The 23,616-nt window shown below is 35.8% G+C and overlaps 1 protein-coding gene across 2 annotated transcripts; it reads left to right on the plus strand.

Moving 5' to 3' along the window:
• Positions 1-66: 66 nt before the first annotated feature.
• Positions 67-22,593, plus strand: ZMYM1 (zinc finger MYM-type containing 1). 2 transcript variants are annotated; one of them, XM_063105187.1, is made up of 10 exons: positions 67-143; positions 8,995-9,164; positions 10,907-10,979; positions 11,179-11,428; positions 15,385-15,556; positions 15,646-15,858; positions 18,032-18,185; positions 19,259-19,396; positions 19,572-19,609; positions 20,009-22,593. In XM_063105187.1, exons 2-10 carry the CDS (start codon positions 9,069-9,071, stop codon positions 22,307-22,309), a joined length of 3,435 nt encoding a protein of 1,144 aa, XP_062961257.1. In that variant the 5' UTR covers positions 67-143; positions 8,995-9,068; the 3' UTR covers positions 22,310-22,593. The 2 variants fall into 2 exon arrangements, with proteins under 2 accessions (XP_062961257.1, XP_062961256.1); XM_063105186.1 differs by having other exon boundaries at positions 102-806.
• The last annotated feature ends 1,023 nt before the right edge of the window (positions 22,594-23,616 follow it).

Below are 23,616 nucleotides of genomic sequence, written 5' to 3' on the forward strand. Positions count from 1 at the left end.
ACGGAGATGGGGGCGCTCTGGGCCGGCTGCGCTGCGCATGCTCCGCCGCAGAGGACGGCGGGAAAGGGGCGGGGCCAGCGGGACCGTTTTGCTTGGAAGAGCCTTTGAAAAGCTTCGCGCCGGGAGCGTCCGTGGAGAAATCAGTAAGCCTCCTTGTACGGGTCTGGTTTCGGTCTTTACTCCTGCGCCTCACCGGGGAGGGGCAGAGCTCCTCGCGTCTGCGGGAGGATAACGCGCGTATCGGGCCTGGGTTCTAGAGACGGAACCCTGAGTACGGATTCGGCCGTGGACGGGTCGGGAACTCCGGCTAGGGCCTGTCCTGGATTGTTTGTCGCCCCCTTTGACCCCTTTGCCCGCAGAGAGTCGGGAAGAGGGGTCATTCCCCCCAACTTCCAGCTGTTCTCGCCGCCTGCTGCTCCAGCGTCGTAACTGGGCTTTCAGCTCTTGGTCTCTCCCCGCGGCCTCTGTTTCTAAAACATTCATCTCATCACACCTGAAGCTCTCTTTGCATTAGGCAACGATTTTGGAAACTTAGGAAAAGCATCATGGAACTCCTTTTACAAGTAGAATTGTACAAGGGATCCCAGCTAAAAGAAATGAAATAATTATTATAAAAGTTTGACTCTTGATGAATTCTGATTTGAAATTGGGATTGGATGAAGGTGCGGTATTTTGCTTTAGTGCACAGGACTGAGAATATCTTGGTTTGCATGGACTAGTATTTGCAAACAGTAACTTACTCAGCTTTCTCAGGATGCAATGTCAGCATACTTTTCAATTAAACTGAACCAGACGCTTGAAAGGAGGTAAGTGGAGAATTTTTGCTTTAAGAATTGAGTTACTAATGACATCTGACAATAACTTATATTCCCCATCACAGACAGATGAGGTGAGAAGCCCCCCAAATTTATAACAAGAGCTTTTTTACAACACTGCCCATTTAACTCTTAGACTGAGGCAAAAGCTTTAAAGGAGTACATATACTTGCTAAAATAGTGAATTTGCTTCTAGGGTATAAGTGAGTGAACATATACAAGCCGGAATCCAAAAAAAGATTGGTGCAAACCTGTAACCTGCCTAGTCAATGCCACAGGTACACACAATTGAACTATATTTGCCCAAATGGCAGGAAAAACTATTTTCTGAAGGTCTCTGTTAATCTAACACAAGTTAATGCATTGGAGGTCTCCAAAATACTTAATACTTGTTATATAACACAGTTAAGTGTATCTCATGATTTTGTTAGGTTTTTTTAAAGTAAATTTTTATTTTAAAAACCTAGCTCAAATTTCGCCTTCCAGAAGACTTTTTTGACTAACTTCTCATCTCTCATTTCTCTGTTGTTTTGTATATACTTACAGTGTTGCACATATACCTTGCTAGGCAGAGCATTATGAGGGTCTAGACATACTGCTTGTATCTGTAACCCCAGGACCCAGGCACTTCATGAATGGCGGCTCTCCATTGCCTGCAGAATTAAGCATGGACGTTTTAGTTTGGTTTGAAGAGCATTTGGCCTTCTACCTGCATCCTCCCTATCAAGCCATCCTCCCTAAATGAGCTTGCAAAACTCAACTGAATAAAACAAGTCTTTGCAAAGTATAATGTATAAAGAAGTAGGTATAATGCAAAGAAATAAGAGATAGTAGTATATCTGCTTTTGGACTGTTCTATTAGTTCTTTTGTTTTTGCTTGTGTCCATACCACACTATCTTAATTACTGTAGCTTAATAAATCTTTCAACTTTTTTCTTTTTTGAGGTCGTCTTGGCTATTCTAGATTCTATACCCATTAGAATTATCTTGCAAGTATCACAAAAACCCTTGCTGGGATTTTGATCCACAGCTGAATTTAGGGGAAATTGACTTAATATTGAGTTTTTACTCAGTGAGCTGGTATATCTCTCCACTTATTTAAATCTACCTAAATTGCTCTCAGCAATGTTTTGTTTTAGTGTAGAGGTCCTGACATCTTTTATTAGATTTATTGCTGTTTTGATGTTTATGATACCATAGAAAATGATCGTTTTTGCATTTTTATTTCCTAGTTGTGCAAAGAAATATAATTGATTTTTGAATATTGACCTTGCTAAGTTTACTTAATGATTTGGAGATTGTTTTGGATTTTCTATCAAAATTTATCTTTTTTTTTTCTCCTTTATTGATCTGACTAGAACCTCTAGTACAATGTTGAAGAGAAGTGATGAGAGAGGAAACTCTTAATACCAACCTGGTACTATCCTAGGATCCTGCTGAATTCACTTATGCTAGTAGTTTGTTTTTTGGGTGGATTGGGGGAGATTCCATAGGCAGTCTTGTTTACAAGTAAAGACAGTTTACTTCTTCCCTTACAATTTTTATGCCTAATTTCCATCTATACTGTGTTTCACTTTAGCTTAAAGAATTTCCTTTAGTATTCCTACATTGTAGGTTAGCTGGTAATAAATTTTCACCATTTTCATCTACCTGAAAAGTCTTTATTTCACCCTTAATTTTGAAGGATATTTTTCTGGATATAGAATTTTAGGTAGATTTTTTTCCCGAGAACTGTAAATTGGCTTCTGGCCTGCATTGTTTCTAACAAGATGATAGCCTTCATTCTTGTTTTTGTTCCCCTGTATGTTAATGTGTCTTTTTTTCTCTTGCTGCTTTTAAGATTTTCTTTTTTACCTTGGGTTTTCACCAGTTTGACTATGATATGCCTACTTGTGTTTTTCATTATATTTTTCTTGTTTGGGATCCATAGAGCTTCTTGAATTCACTTCGTTTGATGTTTTTCTTCAGTTTTGCAAATATTTCTTCAAATATTGCTTCTGTTGCATTATCTACTTTCTCTTATTCTGAGACTTTTATCAGCACCGCACTCTACCGAGTGAGCCACAGGCAGGCCCTTATTCTGAGACTTTTAACATGTGCCACATGTCATATTATTTGTATCTTTCATCTTTTTATCTCTCTGTGGGTCCGTCTGACTACTTTTTACTAACCTGTCTTCTTTTAGTTCACTAATTTGTTGTTAGATTCATCTATTGAATTCTTAATTTCCCTATTTCATTTTCCAATTATGGAATTTTTTTTCTTTTCTTTTTTTTCCCCCAACTGGCCAGCAGGGGGATCTGAACCCATAAACCTTGGAATTTCCATTTGACTCTTTTTATGGATTCCAGGTCTCTGCTGAACTTCTCCATCTTTTTCTCTATTTTCTAAAACATATCAAAGTCTTTGCCTGATAATACCAATACAAGTCATCTGTAGGTTTGTTTTTATTGTCTTTTTGGGACTTCTTTCATTATTATTTGCCCATAAATTTTTATTGGAATCTGGACATTGTGGATAAAAATTTTTAGAGTCTGCACACACTTCTATCAAAGGGGGCTAAGTTTCCTTTAGTAGCAGATTACATTGATTCTGTTGAGGGTTGGTTTTAGGCCTTGTTAGAGCTGGTCTGTTTTGGTTTGCTTTTTCTTCTAGGGAGTGGTCTTTTCTCCTGAGGCATGGCCCTTACTCCAAGGATGAAGCTCTCCTAGAGTTTCAACCGAAAGTCCAGGTCTTTACCAAGACCCCCATACCTTTGCTTGTCTTAAATTTCAACTCCCTTCTTAGCTCTTCATAACAAGTATAATCTCTTCTCAACTCTTTAGCCTCCCAACTAGTGTTTTCTCCTAAGTTTTTTGAGGTCTCTATAGTCGTGCTGTTTAGGAGTCAGCCAGTGACTTGGATGAGGGAGAGATTTGTATGCAAATTCAGGAGTTTATTTCTTTGTAGTTCCCTCCTCCCAGACTGAGCCTCTTGAGTTCCAGCCACTTCAGAACCCAGAACTTCTGTGTCTCCTGCTGTTTTCTGCTTGGGCTTTTTCCACAGCTCTGTCCTGGAAAGTGCCCTCAATGGTAAAGCCTGTTAATTTTATAATAGTTTCCAGTGAGAGAGTTTAGTATGTTAAAGGCTATTCTGTCATGCCTGGATTTATCAGTTTTGTTTTTAATTCTTGCCAATTTGATAAAATCTAGAGCTGAATTGGTTTACAAACTGAGTAGGATTTGAATAGACAGAAATGACTTTAACAGGAAGGAAAACAGTATGATCACAGATATAGTGAAGAGGAATTAAAAGACTAAGATGAAGCAATTTGAAGCATCTGGTTTATACAAGCAATATTGTATTGAATTTACAGAAGGAACATGGATGAAGTAGCTGGGGAGGTCTGCATGCGTGTCTGAAAGTAACTTGATAACTTCCAATTTCTTTGCAATCTCGTGTTTTCCTTTAGAAATGAATGTGAATTTTGTTTTCTGCTCCATAACGTGTACCTCTTTGGTTTAAATTAAAATGTTTTCAAGTACTTACTACTATATAGTATTGACCAGCAGGAACATGTGCCACATTTATCCTTTGACTATTAATATTCTGACATACTGTGTTTTAGCCCTAGTTTGGAAAGATGGATAGGACTATTTTAAAAGAAAGTCTCTAGGGTTTATTTTACTCTAATGTGCATCTTGTTGGAAAAGGAAGTAATAAATTTGTCATTCATATACAAGGGTACTTCAAAAAGTTCACGGAAAAATTCGTATTATCTTTTCTTTTTTTTTCACGAACTTCTTGGAAAACTTTTTTTTTTTGGCTCTTTGTTTTCCTCATAGCTAGACAAATGTTACATACCATTTTCCACTGCCTCAGAAATATTGTAAATTAATTAAGTTTTCAGGGTGCTTCCCATTATTTTCCTATTTGTGTAATGACATGTTTAAAGGAGTTCTGAGATGCCAAAGCATATAGGTACTTTTTTTTTTTTTTTAATTTTATTTTGTCGATATACATTGTGGCTGATTATTGCTCCCCATCACCAAAACCTCCCTCCCTTCTCCCTCCCCCCCTCCCCCCCAACAATGTCCTTTCTGTTTGCTTGTCGTATCAACTTCAAGTAATTGTGGTTGTTATATCTTCTTCCCCCCCCCCCCCCCGGTTTTGTGTGTGTGTGTGTGTGTGTGTGTGAATTTATTTATTAATTTTTAGCTCCCACCAATAAGTGAGAACATGTGGTATTTCTCTTTCTGTGCCTGACTTGTTTCACTTAATATAATTCTCTCAAGGTCCATCCATGTTGTTGCAAATGGCAGTATTTCATTCGTTTTTATAGCTGAGTAGTGTTCCATTGTGTAGATGTACCACATTTTCCGTATCCACTCATCTGATGATGGACATTTGGGCTGGTTCCAACTCTTGGCTATTGTAAAGAGTGCTGCGATGAACATTGGGGAACAGGTATACCTTCGACTTGATGATTTCCATTCCTCTGGGTATATTCCCAATAGTGGGATAGCTGGGTCGTATGGTAGATCTATCTGCAATTGTTTGAGGAACCTCCATACCATTTTCCATAGAGGCGGCACCATTTTGCAGTCCCACCAACAGTGTATGAGAGTTCCTTTTTCTCCGCAACCTCGCCAGCATTTATCGTTCAGAGTCTTTTGGATTTTAGCCATCCTAACTGGGGTTAGATGGTATCTCAATGTGGTTTTGATTTGCATTTCCCGGATGCTGAGTGATGTTGAGCATTTTTTCATATGTCTGTTGGCCATTTGTATATCTTCCTTAGAGAAATGCCTGCTTAGCTCTTTTGCCCATTTTTTAATTGGGTTGCTTGTTTTTTTCTTGTAAAGTTGTTTGAGTTCCTTATATATTCTGGATATTAATCCTTTGTCAGATGTATATTTTGCAAATATTTTCTCCCACTCTGTTGGTTGTCTTTTAACTCTGTTAACTGTTTCTTTTGCTGTGCAGAAGCTTTTTAGTTTGATATAATCCCATTTGTTTATTTTTCCTTTGGTTGCCCGTGCTTTTGGGGTCGTATTCATGAAGTCTGTGCCCAGTCCTATTTCCTGAAGTGTTTCTCCTATGTTTTCTTTAAGAAGTTTTATTGTTTCAGGGTGTATATTTAAATCCTTAATCCATTTTGAGTTGATTTTAGTATACGGTGAGAGGTATGGATCTAGTTTCATTCTCCTGCATATGGATATCCAGTTATCCCAGCACCATTTGCTGAAGAGGCAGTCCCTTCCCCAGTGAATAGGCTTAGTGCCTTTGTCAAAGATCAGATGGCAGTAAGTGTGTGGGTTGATTTCTGGATTCTCTATTCTATTCCATTGGTCAGTGTGTCTGTTTTTATGCCAGTACCATACTGTTTTGGTTATTATAGCTTTGTAGTGTAGCTTAAAGTCAGGTAGTGTTATGCCTCCAGCTTTATATTTTTTTCTCAGCATTGCTTTGGCTATGCATGGTCTTTTATTGTTCCATATAAATGTCTGGATAGTTTTTTCCATTTCTGAGAAAAATGTCTTTGGAATTTTGATGGGGATTGCATTGAATTTGTATATCACTTTGGGTAGTATGGACATTTTCACTATGTTGATTCTTCCAATCCAAGAGCATGGGATATCTTTCCATCTTCTTGTATCTTCTCTAATTTCTCTCAGCAGTGGTTTGTAGTTCTCATTATAGAGATTTTTCACCTCCTTGGTTAACTTAGGTACTTTGTTTTTAATTGATGTTTAGACTTGCATAGCATATTTACTTTCCACTGAAGGGAATCTACTTAATGACAATATAGTAGCTAATTTCCAGTGAGTTTTGCTTTGCTGGTTGTGTGTAATGTTCAAATGGGCTAGACAGAGACCATATGAGCTGTTTATTGCACTTCACAGTCAGACCTTATTTGTTTAATATTCTGCCTTGGGATCAGAGCTTTCAATAAAATCTGAGTCAAAGATGGGGATGAGGGGAGATGGTTAAGCCCCAGCCTCAGAAATAAAAAATAATGGTAGAATTACTAAGGTCTTTCACGTACTAACTCAGAATAAAACCATACACCTGGAACTATTCCTATAAGAACATTAATTTCTCAGTATTTGTATTAGTTATCCTCTCCCCTCCATAATAATTATTAGTAAATCCCTTTTTAAGAGTATCTGTTTTTCTTGGGAGTGATGAAGGAAAGGAAGTCCAGGAGACAGGACACTTGCACTCTGCAGCCAAGCTAAGGTGGCAGGAAGGGAAAAAGTTCCAAAGGATTTTAGGATCAGAGGTGACAGCTACCAGAAAAGTGGAAAGTAGGCCTCAGTCAAGGAAAAAGGAAAACACAGGGAACCAGTCTGTCCTTAAGAAAGAGGCCTTGGGCTGAGCAATCTAAAGGCTCCTGTAGTTCCTCAAAAATTATAAAATGGAGGGCTGGCTAGTGACTCACTCCATTAGAGCATGCTGCTGATAACACCAAGGTCAACGGTTTAGATCCTTACAGGCCAGCCACCAAAAAAAATTATAAAATGGAATTCTTTTTTAAGTGAATTCACAACAATCTTTTATGCTGTGTTTTTGGATTTTAGCTAGCTGTTTACCAAAAAGGAATCCATTGATTTGGGGATAGGGAGAAGCAGGCATGATGTATAGTGGAAAAATAGATTCAAGACATATTTAGAAGATAAATTAGCTCCAATTTGGTAATTAGATTTGGGAAGAAGAGGAATTGAGGACTACTCCTAGATTTCTGGCTTAGGAAATTGGGTATATACGATAGTGCCACTTACCAAAAAGGGAAATATGTGAAATAGTTTTGTGGGGGTAATATAAGAATATAGTTTTGTTAAGTTCTACTGGAAAAGAATTTGGAGATAAGGGAGACTATTTGGTAAACAGTTCACAAATTAGGGAGATGCAGTCTTTGCTACAAAGTGAAAATGCTGCCAGAAAGAGGGAAAGACTTATATGGCAAAATTTCCCATGCAGGTTTCCATTCTGGTCCTTCTATGCAAATGAGAGATTCTGGCTTGCAGAGTTCTGGCCAGTTAACACTTGGCAGGTTGCAGTTCATTAATTAAATTCAGTTGGTGAAGACCTCACAGCAGTTTCCAGTTGCATAGGCAGCCTGTGAAAGCCCCAGACAGGGTATGTGTGTAACCTCTAGTCAGCAAATGGTTACTCGGCTCCGTTCAGTATTTAGACCCAGTTAAGCCACTTAGGATTATCTCAACGAATTGGCTCTTTCAGCATTCACAGTTTTAAATCTCTTGAGTTTAAAGGACCTGTGGAGCATCCAAATGGAGATATTTAATAGGCAGTTAGGTATATGGACTGGAGCTCAGGAATGTAGGGGAAAATCAGTCTATAGGGGATAATTGAATCTAAGGTTGTGCCCATCGATTAAGTAAGAAGAGTACTGGGGAATTGTGTTTTGGAGGAAGACACATATTTTAGAAACAGGTAAAATAAGTGTTATTGGAAAACACTGGCAAAGAGGTAAGAGGAGAAATAGGAAGTTTAAAAGTCATAGACTTCAAGGAAATAGAAAATTTCAGGGATGAGGAGCAATCAGAGAGAAGGTAATAGCTTTAGAAATTGGATCCTTGAATGTATTTGGCAGGAGGGGTGGGGGGAAGCTGACCAGCAGTGGGATCCGAACCCTTGACCTTGGTGTTACCAGCACTAGGGCCCACCTGCGAATGTATTTAAATGTTTATGTGACAGGAACCAAGATGTAGGGGAAGAGGAGTTGAAGAAGCTGATGAGAGTGGATAACTGGAGGGTGGGACAGGGGGTAGTGAGCACAGGTAATTGGATTAACTTCAAATTCTAGAAGGCTTTACATTTTCTAAGACTTTTTTTTGTTTTTGTTGGTGGCTCGCTGGTACAGGGATCAAACCATGGACCTTGGTGTTATCAGCACCATGCTCTAGCCAACTGACCTGTCAACAGGCCAGCCATTTTCTAAGACCTGTAGGTTTGGTGGTTTTCTGCTGCATCCAGAGGGAACAGAAATGGAGACTAGTTCCAGAAGAAAGCACAGAGGTGGTAGCTGCCAGAGAAGTGTAAAGCAAAACTATATTGAGGAATAATGGATAAAGGGAAGGAAGCCAGTATTCATACTGTGAAGGATCCTGGATGCCGAGTTGTCTAGAAACCCATATTTAAAAGGACTAATCTTTATCAATATATTTTATTTTAGGAATCTGGAAACTGTTCTCCACAAAGAACCCCATTAGTTTGGAACTGCAGGATTCCTTTGCATCAGATGCCGAAATGAAAGAACCACCTTTAGGTGATGAATGTGACAAAGCAATAACACCACAGCTGGGGCGGCTAGATGAAATTAAGACAGAACCTGACAATGCTCAAGTAAATATTTTGCCTTATTTGCTTTTTTCTAGAGCAGCATTTAATTATAAATCTTAGTTATGAAGTTGCTAGTTTACTGTTTGAAAAACTTAACTCCTTATCTTTCCCAAAGCATTTGATCAAATAATACAAGGTATATGGTATTAAGTGTTGTAGCAAGTACCATATATGCAAGAAAGTGATTTGAGTAAAAAATAAAAATGAGTAAAGTTAAGAAAAAAGAAAGAAAGAAAATGACTTGAGAGAATAGGCTGTTTGCAGTTGGGATTTTGACTGTATAAAAGGATTGTATAGGGTGGTAAGGACCTAGCTAAGGTTAACACATTTTTGTTTCTCTTAACTTGAAACAATGTAAGTAACAAATATAAATAACAAACTGTATGTTTTTATGCTACTGCCTCTATTAAGTAGTGGAATTAATACATTTTAAGTTCCTAAAACTTTTTTCTTTATAATTTTTTTTATCCAAGTTAGTTTCATGTTTAAATTTTTAAAAACAGAAATATCACATACTGAAGAGCCTATAAAGGATAAACTGACTCAAGTTGTGAGTACTATAAGTAGGTCCAGATCTCCTTAGAATGTTTATATATGAACCAGCTGAAATTTTTCATGAGACAAAAGTAAATCAGAGAATTGTATTTAAATTTATTTCTAGTATTCTGTGTAGAAATAGTCTAAAGTAGGTCAGTATTAAATACGGGTGATTCCCATCAAGTTAGTGATACTGGGGAATGTTATTCATCTAGGACGTATCTTGCTTCTTCAACCCATGGACATTCAACCCATTTTGGATATGTGTTGCTTTGCCCCCCACGGATTTGTCACCCCACTTCCCTGGGGTGACAGAGGCACAAAGGATTACTCAAAACCCATCTCTTCTGAGCAGTGAGAAGCCCCGAAGTGGTTAACTTCCCCGGAACCCTCAAGCGAGAGGCATCCCTTCCTTGGGAAATTAACCCCAAATTGGGGTTCTCTTCCTGCATTTATTTTCCAGACCAGGAAGTTACAAGAAGAGAACATAGGTTGGGTTATAGTTTAACAATGTAGGCTGGTAACTTTCAGTGAAACAAGTCAGATGACATTCCATTAGACAATTAAGTGATCCAGCAACAAAAGTTTGATCTAGCAAACATTCCTTTCTTACAGCAATTTCTCAGTATCTTTACATAACAATCAGTAACTAGTCTGTCCTTGAGCCAGTAACCTTGCTGTACCACAAATCTTTGTCTTACACCAGAGACTTTATAGCCTGAGGAAAATTTCCTGTCCTTTGCAAGGTCAATATCTGAAACTGTAAGGCTTTGGAAAACCAGGCCCTCTGAAGTACATATGCTTTATAATATATTCCACAGATATGGTGGCCATGAAATTGCCTGCTGCTCTGAAAAAAATCTTCCTTTATAAGAATCATTCAGCCCAATCTAATAACTTCTGGGCCTAATGATTAGAACAAGTAGGGAAAATAGGTGTCATTGAGGATGTCTACTCTCTATAGGTAGTGGCTACTGAGCAACTATATTAACAAATATTATAAAGTTACCTCTGGATATCAGAAAATAATATATTAAGTGACTCATGTAATCAGCCAAAGGACACCAAAAGGGGAATGTTTACCTAGGTACCTTGGTTCAGTTCAGTTATACAGTTCATTGAACAGACTTGAGCATAATTTATCATTTTCTAATGAATGACTGGTTGTCTTGAATGCATTGTATTCACCATTTTCAACTCTTTTTTAGGAGTATTGTCAAGTCCAACAGCCCAAAACTCAGGAGAATGATCTGAAAATAAACACTACGTTTTCAGACAGTGGTAATAGAATTATTTAAATTAATCATATTTATTCTGACCAGTATGATAGCCATCTTATTCTTCTTTTTAAAAATGCCTTTGAATATTGCACTGTTTGTGTGGGTTTCAAGTCCAGGAGAAGTAACCTCTAATAGAAAATGAAAGAATGTATAATTAATTTTATGTAAATACTATTTTTTTTTCTCTTTTGTTTTTATAGATTCACAGTTGACTGAAGGCCTTCAGCTTTCTCTGGCATCACCTTGCTTGAATAAAATACTTCCTTCAGTTTCAACCACAGCCAATCAGCTTTCCTGTTCTGGTTGTAAAAAAATTCTCCATAAGGGGCAAACTGCTTATCAGAGGAAAGGGTCTGCTCAGTTCTTCTGCTCCATACCATGCATCACTGAGTATATTTCATCTGCCAATTCACCAGCTCCTACCAAGAGAACTTGTTCAAATTGCTCAAAGTATATAATTCTAAATTATGCCCCCTTTTACTTCCCTAAATAGATCTTGATCAGAGTCTTGGTTGTAATTTTCTACATTTTCATTTTTTCTGGAGACATACCATCTTGTTTTAGTGAAAAGAAGCTGCTTTCTGCTTTCAGTTCCTGTAACAGATTCTTCAGAAATCGCTTTTTTGTTAATTGAGAGGTTTGCAGAAATTAAAATGTGAGGAGTTCTGTATCTATTCAACTTTAAGTAATATGACTTCCAAAACTTATTTTTCTATTCTTTTCATTTGAAATTCTCTATAAGTGGGATCATTGTAGCCCTTCTGTTCTATCATTTAACTGTATAGGGAGCAACTTACTGAAAAATTAATCATGTAGCAGTTATTTTGGATCTTCCAAAATGTAGCACTGTGGCGGGGCGGGGGGGGGGCGCACTGGTACTAAAGGGGTTTTTTTGTTTGTTTGTTTGTTTATAACTTATAAAGAAAAATGACATTTATTGCTTACAGTTTCTGAGCCTGGGAAGTCGAAAGTCCATCTGGTGGTGGTGACAGTGACCCAGGTGTTTTACATTGCAAGATGGTGGAGGCAGGGCCGGCCCGTGGCTTACTTGGGAGAGTGTGGTGCTGATAACACCAAGGCCATGGGTTCAGATCCCTATATAGGGATGGCCAGTTGGCTCACTGGGGAGAGTGTGGTGCTGACACCACCAAGTCAAGGGTTAAGATCCCCTTACCGGTCATCTTTTAAAAAAAAAAAAAGAAAAGAAAAGGTGGTGGAAGCAGAGAGAGCAAAAGGCAGACTCTCTTCTTTTAAAGCCCTTAGAACCATTTCCCGACCACCATTTTTTTGGGGGGTTATGAATATTCATGAGATAAAAGCTGATTGTAACTCCTCGTGCCCATGATGTGGGGACCTAAAGGTGTATTTTAAATCAGTAAAATGACTAATGTGATAAAATGAACCTGTTATTTTCAGTACTGTCTTGTTTTAAAAGATGGCAAGTTCCTAATACACTAAAAATTTGAAAATGTTGAAGTGTTGAAATAGCGTTAATTTCAGGAGTAGATCATCTTAAAAACTATTATCCTCAAAGATTGATATTCTAAGGATTCTAGGTAGCCAGGTATCTTGATATTTCCTGTAGAGGCAGTTCTCAAACTTACTGGTCTCAGGACCCCTGTACAGTCTTAGAAATTATTGAACATCCGAAGAGCTTTAGTTATGTAGGTTATAATGTATCAGTATTTACTGCATTAAAAATTAAATAACAATTTTTATGAAAATCAGCCATATTTTTAAAATTTAGTGAGAAGAGTGGCATTGTTTTATCAGTTTTGCAAGCCACTTTAATGTCTGGCTGGATTTTCATATCTGCTTCTGTGTTCAGTTTATCGTAAAATGTTGTTTTGGCCAAAGTCTGTGAAGAAAAATCTGGCCTCACAAATATGTAATTGGAAAAGAGAGCAGTGTTTTAATAGCCTTTCAGATAATTGTGGATATTCTTTGATACTGCACCAAAAATCAAGTGGTAGTTTCTTAAAGGTTAGTTGCAGTGTAGAATCTGAAATCTTATCAGTGAACTTTTTGTATTCTGTTACATTAAAAATCATTAGTATATTTTTGTACCCTTTTTTTTTTTTTTTTTTTTGCAGTCGGCTGGTACAGGATCTGAACTCTTGACCATAGTGTTATGACATGTCTCACACTTTTAATGGATATTAGTTCACTGAGTTCTACAGAATGTTGACATGTTTCATTATGCAGTATTTTAAAAATCACCACCAACCTCATTAGAAAAGTTGTTAAGTGTCGGGGAGCAATCAAGCAGGAGGTTGCAGATACAAGTTTTCTAAAATTCCAGTTTTCACTTGAAAGCTTGAATTTTATCACTGGCAATAAGTACTGTCAGTTGTTTTCCTTGAAGTGACAGTCTTACTATTCATTTTCAAGAAAATATCTGCCAGATAGCTTCTGGGTAATAGATTGTCTTGGCTGGGCAGTTAGCTCACTTGGTTTGAGTGTGGTACCAATAACACCAAGGTCAAGGGTTCTGATCCCCTTACTAGCGAGCCTCCAAAAAACCAAAATAGTTTGTCTTATAGTTGTATTTTCAAGTAAAAATGTGTTTCATGAAAGAAGTGGCTGATTCAGGTTGTAACTCTTAACGTTCCTATATGAGCTTTTCCTTGAGACAACCATCATCTTTTGGTGTGCAAAGGAAATACTTTATGCTTATGTCCCATTTTGTCACACAGAATGTTAAAAAGATGTACTCAAGGGCCGGTCCCGTGGTGCACTCGGGAGAGTGCAGCGCTTGGGAGCACAGCGGCGCTCCCGCCGCGGGTTCGGATCCTATATAGGAATGGCAGGTGCGCTCACTGGCTGAGCGCAGTGCGGGTGAAACCACGCCAAGGGTTGTGATACCCTTACCTGTCACAAAAGGACAAAAAAAAAAAAAAAAAAGATGTACTCAAGGATCAAGTTTAAATAATTTTAAAGTTTTTCTGTTTCATTAAGGACATTTTTAATTGAAACTGACATGTTTGCTTTTGTTTACAGCAAACACATGGCAGTGAATAACATGAGTACTAGTACAGGTTGGTGCCACTGCCTTGATTTGTGCTAAGGCTCTGGCAGTTTTACCCACCATTACTTTTTTTCTTTTCCCAATTTATTGAAGTAAAATCCATATAACAAAAAATTAACCATTTCATTGGCATTTAGTACATTCACAATGTTGTGCAACTACCACCTCTTATTCCAAAACATTTCCATCACTCCAAAATAAATCATTAAGCAGTTTCTCCCCACTCTTCACTCTTCTCAGCCCCTGTCAACCACCAATGAGTTATACCTATGGATTTATCTATTCTAAATATTACATATAAATGGAATCGTACTATATGTGACTTTTTGTGTCTGGCTTCTTGTCCTTAACATAAATGTTTTTGAGATTCATCCATATTGTAGCATATGTTAGTACTTCATGCTTTTTATAGGTGAATAATATTCTGCTCTGTGTGTATACCACAATTTGTTTATCCATTCATTTATCAATGAACATGGCCGTTTCCATGTTTTGGCTATTGTGAATAGTGCTGTTATGAACATGCATGTACTTGTACTTGTTCAAGTACCTGTTTTCAGTTCTTTTGGGGGTATACCTAGGAGTGGAATTACGGAGTCCCACCATTGCCTTTGCACCATCAGCTTAAATGTCAATACAGTAAAAAAAAAAAAAAAAAAGGCAAGTAGCATTTGTTTGTTTATTTTGTTTTGTTTTGTTGGCAGCTGGCTGGTAAGGGGATCCAAACCCTTGACCTTGGTGTTATAACACTGTGCTCTAAGCATTTTAGTATTATTATGAAAATAGTTTTGATCATGTAGACCTCCTGAAAGTATCTTGGGGAGCTTCTAGGGGTTTGCAGACCGTACTTTTTTTGTTTTGTTTTGTCTTTTTTGTGACCGGTACTCAGCCAGTGAGTGCACCGGCCGTTCCTATATAGGACCCGAACCCACGTTGGGAGCGTCGCTGCGCTCCCAGCGCCGCACTCTCCCAAGTGCGCCACGGGCTTGGCCCTGCAGACCATACTTTGAGATCTGTCCTGTAGATTCCAAAGTTGCGTAGGTTTGAATATGTGATTTCTCATCATTTTCACCAGCACCAACTAATAGATAGTCCTAAAAACTATACTATCAAATATGTTTTATAATCCCTACTTTATAGGTGAGGAATTTAACATTTAGGGAGTATAAATGACTTCCAAGTTTGCTTAATATGTAATACAACTGGATATCAAATTCAGGTTTTCTTATTTCAAGACTGATGTTCTTACTACTATTTCACAGGTGTTCAGGTAAATGAAATAGGGGAGGGATTCGTTTGAGGGTATCATTTAGTTTATGAAGAGAAAGAAATTGTAATTGTAAAAGTATTTAATGGTGTCCTTGTTATTTATTTTTAGAGACATTTTAAATCTAAAGGATGTGATCCGTGTCCGGCTAGAAGATACCTCCAGCAAAAATTTTTGCAGCCAATCTTGTCTTTTATCGTATGAAGAAAAAAGAAAACCATTTGTTAACATATGTACTAATAGCATTTTGACCAAGTGCAGCATGTGTCAGAAGACTACTGTTGTAAGTTGTAATTTTTTCCAAACCTTAGAGGGATTCTGAGGATTCTGCTTAAATGTCAGAGTTTTTACTGATGCTTTTTTTAATCCTAGATTCAGTTTGAAGTAAAATACCAGAATGTGAAACATAGTCTTTGCAGTCATGCCTGCTTTTCCAAGTTTCATTCTGCTAACAACCTCGTCATGAACTGTTGTGACAACTGTGGAGCTTACTGTTACACCAGCTCTAGTCTGTTTCACATACATCTAATGGAAGGACTGTCTTATTACTTTAATAGTTCAAAGAATATTATAGCATATAAGCAGGTATGAATAAAGATTTATTGTTCCTTCCATTTGTTTGTCTATGAATGGTTTTACTAGGAAAATGTGGGGTTATAGTTTTTAGTGCTATTGGGAATAATTTCAGCTGATAAGTTAATGAAGATGAAGTAGAAGACTTTTGACAGTTCCTTCTTGCATAAGAATTCATGGTAAATGCTATATGGAGATTTTCCTAAAACATCTCTTATTAATGGTCTTATCTTGAAGAAAAGGCAAGCACATGGAAGCCTGTTTATAAACTACGAGTAAAGTGCAAAAATAACAATAGCCTACAGGTCAGTAAGACCCAAACACAAAAGTGTTTTTATTTTTAATTCCATGTGTTTAACTCTTACGCCTAAGCAATGTCAAGATAAATCAAGAATGTCACATGCTTTCTCTTAGTCATAGAGGGAAATAATACAGTGAGAAATAGCCACCTGTTTCTGACAGGAGTGCCTTGGGTAGGTGCTTTTAAGAGCAGAGAAGCTGGCTCTGCTTTGGTGGACTATGAGTTGAACACAATTAGTGGTCTAGCCCTGTTCATAAACTGTGACTATTGCATATCTTTCTTGTTCATATGCGCTGAGAGACCCAACTCTATCCCTATAAATTGTTCCCTAAAAACAAGCGGTTGAAGAAAGGAGTCCCAACAAGCTACAATTCAAATAGGTCATGTGTGAGCCATATATTTGCTATGACAGAATACCTCCACCATGAAAATATTCTGCCTTGGAACCAGAAATTGGGGAATAGAAGGCACAGAATCCTTCCAAAGGCAAGAAATGCCATTCCTTCTTTTTCTTTATCCCTCACATTCAATAAATAGGCCTTGTCCTGTTTTCGTGAGTCCTGTATTGAGTACCCAGTTATTCAGCCCATGTGGTAGGGCATGGCCGATTTGGGTAAACCAATTAACAAGCACAACGTAACACTTTGCCCTATATGTAAGATATTGTATGACAGTAATAATGGAGTAAACTCATATTGTTAGTGAACTATAATTAAGATTGTTCAAATAGCTGGCCGGTTAGCTCAGTTGGTTAGAGCACAGTATTATAACATGAAAGTCAAGGTTTCGGATCCCCATAACAGCCAGCTGCCAAAAATAAAAAAAATAATTGTTCAAATATATGAACCAAAAATGGGGTGTCTTTTTATTTTAAAATGTTGATTGGTATAATTAATTGTAATTATTTTGGCCACATCTTTTTAATACAATATATTAAATATTAGCTTTCCCACAGGAATGGCAAATTAACTTAATTATAAATTGTATCCTTACTGTTGCTTAATGTTAAATATTGGTGAGTTAAGGGTTTCTAAAAATATAAAAATTATTCTTACTAATAAAGGATAAAAATAGAAAATTTCAAAATTATTCTCTGCTTTTTGTTTCATTGTTCCTTTGCCAGTATTCTGTTCTTTCACAGATAAGAAAATCTGTATGAGATATTTTTATTTGTCTTTGTGCTGTGTGCTCCCAAAAGGAGTTCTATTCCATCACTGCCATCAGTGTTGTATTCTTAAGCTCAGGAATGGTGGATCCTGTTTCACTAGAAAGAATAGGTGGTGCACCTCACAGTTTATATCCTTTTCCTTTGCACACTTACTGCTTATCAAACTCACTGTACTTACTGTACACTTCTTACTACTCATATGCTGCTTTCTTACAATATACTTGTAATTTTTACCATGGAATTAGCCTAGAAAAATAGTGATTCCCACGGTATCTCTAATGTGTGTTAAGCACCTTTTTCTTGCTCCTTCTTAGCACCATTAGAAGGCTTTCCTGCGCTGATGCCCAAGCTGACTTTGAGAAGAGACCTATAATGATAAAATCTTTATTTATTTATCCAGTAGGCTTTGATTGCCTGGGATGATGAATGTCTCCCATGACCACTTTCTTCATTGCTTGCAGATGTATTATTATTGTTGCTGTTAAATATATTTGACAAATAATAAAAATAATTTTGAAATAAATTTATCAATTTCCTTCATTTTCATCATTGCATTCTGTAGTGTCTTTTTTCCTGGTTTTTAAGAAAGTGTAAAAATTGGCTTTATTATTATTTGTGATATTTCAACTAAAAACAGTAGTAGGGGGTATACTTTTGTTTGTTAACAATGCATGTCATATACCAGGAATCTGAACATTATTTTAATCTCTAAACAGAAACCAGCCAAAACACTTACATCTGTTACTTGCAAATCATTGAAGTCCTCAGATGAAATGCTTGAGATTGCCAGTGACTTGAGAAAGACAGGGCTTTTCTGCTCTATTAATTGTTTCTCTGCATACAATAAAGCTAAGATGGAATCTTCTACAGGTAATGTTTGTTTAGCAGATGCAGAGGTTTGGTAACTATTGAGGAATATTAATACTTTGCTTTAATTTATAACCATATCTCACTTACAAATTAAACTGACTTAAAAGTCAAAACAATCCAAAACTCGTTGCAAAGAACTGTTTTCCAGTATTTTAGTATAAAAGGGAGGCTACTTCACCACCAAATATTTAATACTTATTGGTAAAGATTATTGTATTGGATTGATACAAATCATCATTTTAAGAAAAAAAATTAGGGATGTATGTCTTTAGATTGTTCAGATCCTTTCATAAATGAATGTATGTAGTATGTTTACATTGATATGTACTGAGCACCTACTACAGGGCTTGATATATAGGAGGCACTCAGTCAGTATTGAGTTTATGCAATATATTGATGATAAGAATGGTTCTATTACAATATAGAATGTACTTAGCCCTGCTTTGTAAAAACAAGGCTTTAAGTTTTTCACACAAAGTATAGGTAGGTAGAAATGCTTTAAGGTGTGCTCATTGAAAAGCACAAATAATCCAAGACCAACTAAGTATTCTATCAAAGAGCTTCATGTAGAACCAGTGATGCTATTTACACAGACAATAGGGTGAATGATGCCCCTAGAGTTTGTACATCATACACACTGGCTTTTTACAGAAATCTCTACAATACTAGCTTGGATACCAACCTACCTCTGTTGATGTTTATGAATCCTGGAAAAGTTAGAAATTGATACCCATTAAGAGATTCCATAGGAATCTCTTTTCTGTTTTCCAAGGGTAATTTCACGGTAAAAATCTGATCATAATTTCAAGCAAATAGTATAAAAGGTCTGAGAAATTGTGTGCAAAGACAAAAGATATAAAATGATGGGGAAGTATAAATTATCAGTTTAATGTTGTTAATAATATTATATTAAAGAACCTGGCTATTCTTAAGCCCTAATAAGAATTGCTCCAATACCCAGCAATACCTTAAGCTATTAGATATTTACATTGTTCCTTGAAACACTTATGTAACAGTACTTTCTGACTGATTCTGCTTAGTTTATAAGTAATCTTTTTGTTTATATTTATTAGTAAATGTTTCCAGAGTGCATGATGCTTTAAGAGAGCTCCTTTCTCCAAAGAAAGATACAACTCCAGTTATAAGCAATATAGTATCATTGGCAGACACTCATGATGCCCTGCCTATCATGGACACTGATGTCTTACAAGGTAAAAGTTGATGTTTAGATATTTGACGTAAACACTCTTGTCATACTTGATGAGTCTACCTATGTGTTAAATTTTCTTTTCGTTTTCCGACATGAAATAAACAATTACAGTTTATGATGCTATTTTATAGATTATAGTATAAGATTTGAATTTTCGCTCTAATTCATTTTAACAGGTACAGTTTCTACATTAATGGCAAATGTCATTGTGGATGTAAGTTTTATCTTAATTAATTATCTTATGCTACTGTCTTTTATAAGCAGATTTTATATATGTAATTATATATAAATATAAATAAGAATAAACAAAAGGATTATTAGTCATTTTTTCCTTGGGGATCTTCTTTTTTTAATACTTATTAAGCAATTCTAGTTATTTGAGCAATAAAACTAATTTTTATTACAGTTACATACCAAAAGATTCTTTAAACATTTAATGCTGGATCTAAATTGCCAATAAATAAGTTATAAATAATTGTTAATGTTTCCATCTAGTGGAGCTCATACTGTATATCACCCATTCATTTTGCTGTGTTATTAGATGTGTTCAATATTTTAATTTATTATTTGAAAACGGTTAAAACAAGTGTTATTTTATCATTTTCTCCCAAAGATTTCTAAGAGTTCACCCAGTGAATCAAGTAGTGGTGTTGCTGATAGGAGTAGTATGGAAGAGCCAAGCCTTTCGCCGTCTTCATCAATACTCAGTCAGCATACAATTGGTTCCAATATAGAAGCACAAAAAAATAACATGTCAAACCAGGATCCTGTGTACAATGTGAAATCTGTGAAAATAAACGATGGACTCTGTCACCCAAAATTTACATCCAAAGTACAAAAAGTTAAAGATAAATCACGAAATATTAAAAAATCTTGGTGTTCAAATTTTCAGCATTCGGGAAACAGTATTAGAAAAGATATGATGTTCTGTTATTCGTGCCAGTTGTTCTGCCAGAAAAATTTTAGCTATGGAGGAACCCAGATTAGAAATTGGAAGAAAACTCTGCAAAATTTCAGAAAGCATGAAAAAAGTGAAATGCATTTGAAATCATTGCAGTTTTGGAGGGAATACCAGTTTTGTGAGGAAGCTGTCAATGAAAATTTGTCCATTCATTCAAAACAGATTGAGGGAAATAAAAAATACCTAAAGCTTATAATTGAAAATATTTTATTTCTTGGAAAGCAATGTTTACTCTTAAGAGGAAACGACCAGTCTATTTCATCTGTGAATAAAGGAAATTTTTTAGAATTGTTAGAAATCAGAGCAAAAGATAAAGGAGAAGAAATATTTCGACTTATGAATTCACAAGTTGACTTCTACAATAGTACACAAATTCAAAATGATATTATTGAAATAATAAAGACTGAAATGTTGCAGGATATTGTGAATGAAATCAATGATTCCTCAGCCTTTTCAATAATATGTGGTGAGACAACTGATAGTGCCACTAAAGAACAGCTTTCAATTTGTGTAAGATACCCACAAAAAACATCAAAGGCTATCTTAATTAAAGAAAGATTCTTGGGTTTTGTTGATATTGAAGAGAGGACTGGGACCCACTTACATAGGACTATTAAAACTTATCTGCAGCAAATTGGAGTAGATTTGAGTAAAATATATGGACAGGCCTATGATAGTACCACTAATTTGAGGGTAAAATTTAATAAAGTTGCAGCAGAATTCAAGAAGGAAGAGCCAAGAGCTTTATATATACATTGTTATGCACATTTCTTAGATTTAGCAGTAATTAGGTTTTGCAAAGAAGTAAAAGAACTCCGAAGTGCTCTGAATACTCTTAATTCTTTGTTCAACACTATTCATATGTCTGGGGAATTGTTGGCAAATTTTCAAAACATTTGTAAGCTGAGGCAAAACAAAACATGCAGGAAACATACATCACAATCATGTTGGACAGTCCATGATCATATGTTACTATCTGTGATTGACAGTCTTCCAGAGATTATTGAAACACTGGAAGTTATATCAAGCCATTCTTCAAACACAAGCTTGGCTGATGAATTGAGTGATTTGTTGACATTAGTTTCCAAATTTGAATTTATTTTTTGTTTGAAATTTCTTTATCGAGTGCTTAGTGTTACAGGAATTCTTTCCAAAGAGCTTCAGAGTGAAACCATAGACATTTTTTCTTTGTCTTCAAAAATAGAAGCAATTTTAGAATGTTTATCATCTGAAAGAAATGATGTGTACTTCAAAACTGTCTGGGATGGAGCAGAGGAAATATGTCAAAAAATAACCTTTAAAGGTTTCGAAGTTGAAAAACCTTCTCTTCAGAAAAGAAGAAAAATTCAGAAAACAATAGATCTGGGCAATTCAGATAGTACGTTTTTTCCTACATCAACAGAAGAACAGTATAAAATTAGAATTTATTACCAAGGATTAGATGCTATATTACAGAATTTAAAATTATGTTTTTCAGAGTTTGATTATTGCATAATGAAACAAATTTCAGAACTGTTGTTTAAATGGAATGAACCATTAAATGAAGCAACAGCCAAACATATTCAAGAATTTTATAAACTTGAAGCAGACATTGTCCCAGAACTTAGATTTTATCGGCAGTATGCCAAGCTCAACTTTGTCATAGATTATGATTGCATTAACTTTATCAATCTTGGCTATTTGTTTATTCAGCATGGTCTGCACAATAATATTCCTTGCATTTCAAAGTTATTGTATATTGCTTTGTCTTGGCCATTTACTTCAGCAAGTGCTGAAAATTCATTTTCTATACTGCCTCGTCTTAAAACATATTTATGTCATACCATGGGACAAGAGAAGCTTAGTGGCCTGGCCCTAATGGCTGTGGAGCAGGAATTGGCAAATAAACTGATGGAGCCTGAAAGACTCGATGGAATTCTGGAAAAGTTTATCAATCGGGTGAAAGAAATATAATACTTGCTAATTTGAACTTGCCTAAAAGAATTTTTTATTTCTATTGGAATTTTTATTTCAAAATTATGTCTCTTAAGAAAAACTTTTTTTCAACAGAACATATAACATGGTTCGGAATTCAAAAGACAGAATGATATACAAGTGAAAAGTCTCCTTCGTCCTTTAGTACTCAGTTCCTCCTTCCTGAAGTGTTATTTGTTCCTTAAATATCTTTCTAGAGATATTTTCCATAAGTGGTACTGTACAGTACACTTCTTCAGCTTGTCCTTTTTATATAATGTGATATTTTTGAGATTGTCCCATATTAGTATATGAAGAGTTTCTTGATTGTTTTTTTACAACTGAAGATTTCATTGTATGAATATACCATAATATAATTGAGTGGTTCATACTGACATTTTCATTCTTTTTTAATCTTTTGGTATTATAAATAATGCTTCATTTAATAACCTGTACGTAGGTCACATTGCACATGAGTGAGTTACTGTAAGATAAAATCTAAAATTAGAATTACTACATCAGAAGATGTGTACATTTTTATTTTTGATGGATATTAGCAAATTGCTTTCTATCAAAATTGTGCCAATTTACAGTCCCCAACAATGCGTAGATTGTGTTATGAAAATTTTGATCTTTGCCAGTCTGTTAGTTGAAAAATGGTATTTTAATCTCAGTAGAGTTTTGTATTAAGAATAAGGTTGGGTATTTGTTTGAGCCATTTGTATTTCTTTCTGTGTATCTGTTTTGCTTTAACATTAAATTTCTTTTTTTTTTTGAATAAACATTAAAATTAAATATTGCTGTGTTTTGGGTTTATACATCACAGCTGGATGACACACAGAAATTATTAAGCTACTTTATGAAAATATGACTTTTTCAAATCAATAACCCTAAAAGAAAGGACTCTTTTCTTATACTTTCGAAAAGTGTAATAAAGGAAATCTGTTCCTCAAAGATTTGAAAGAATTTAGTGGTATTAATCCTTTCTCTGTTTAAATGGAAATTTTATATTGTTTCTGATTTTGCACTTTTATAATACTCCAGTGAACATTTTTATGTGTTATGCACTTGTGCATTCAATAAATATTTATTAAGCAAGTACTGTATACCAAATACTATTCTGACTGCTGGAGACCCAGCAGGGAATTTAATAAGATAAGGCCATGACTCCAATTGAACTTAGTTCTCAAACGTGGAAACCTAATAAAGATACTAGAAGAAGAAATTATCTATCAACTCTTTCCGTGTACATAGATGATAATAGAGAAAAGAATATTTGCGTGCTGCACTAGGATAAGATGAGGCTT

Source organism: Cynocephalus volans, chromosome 8 (genome assembly GCF_027409185.1).
Source record: "Cynocephalus volans isolate mCynVol1 chromosome 8, mCynVol1.pri, whole genome shotgun sequence".
Lineage (NCBI taxonomy): Eukaryota > Metazoa > Chordata > Mammalia > Dermoptera > Cynocephalidae > Cynocephalus > Cynocephalus volans.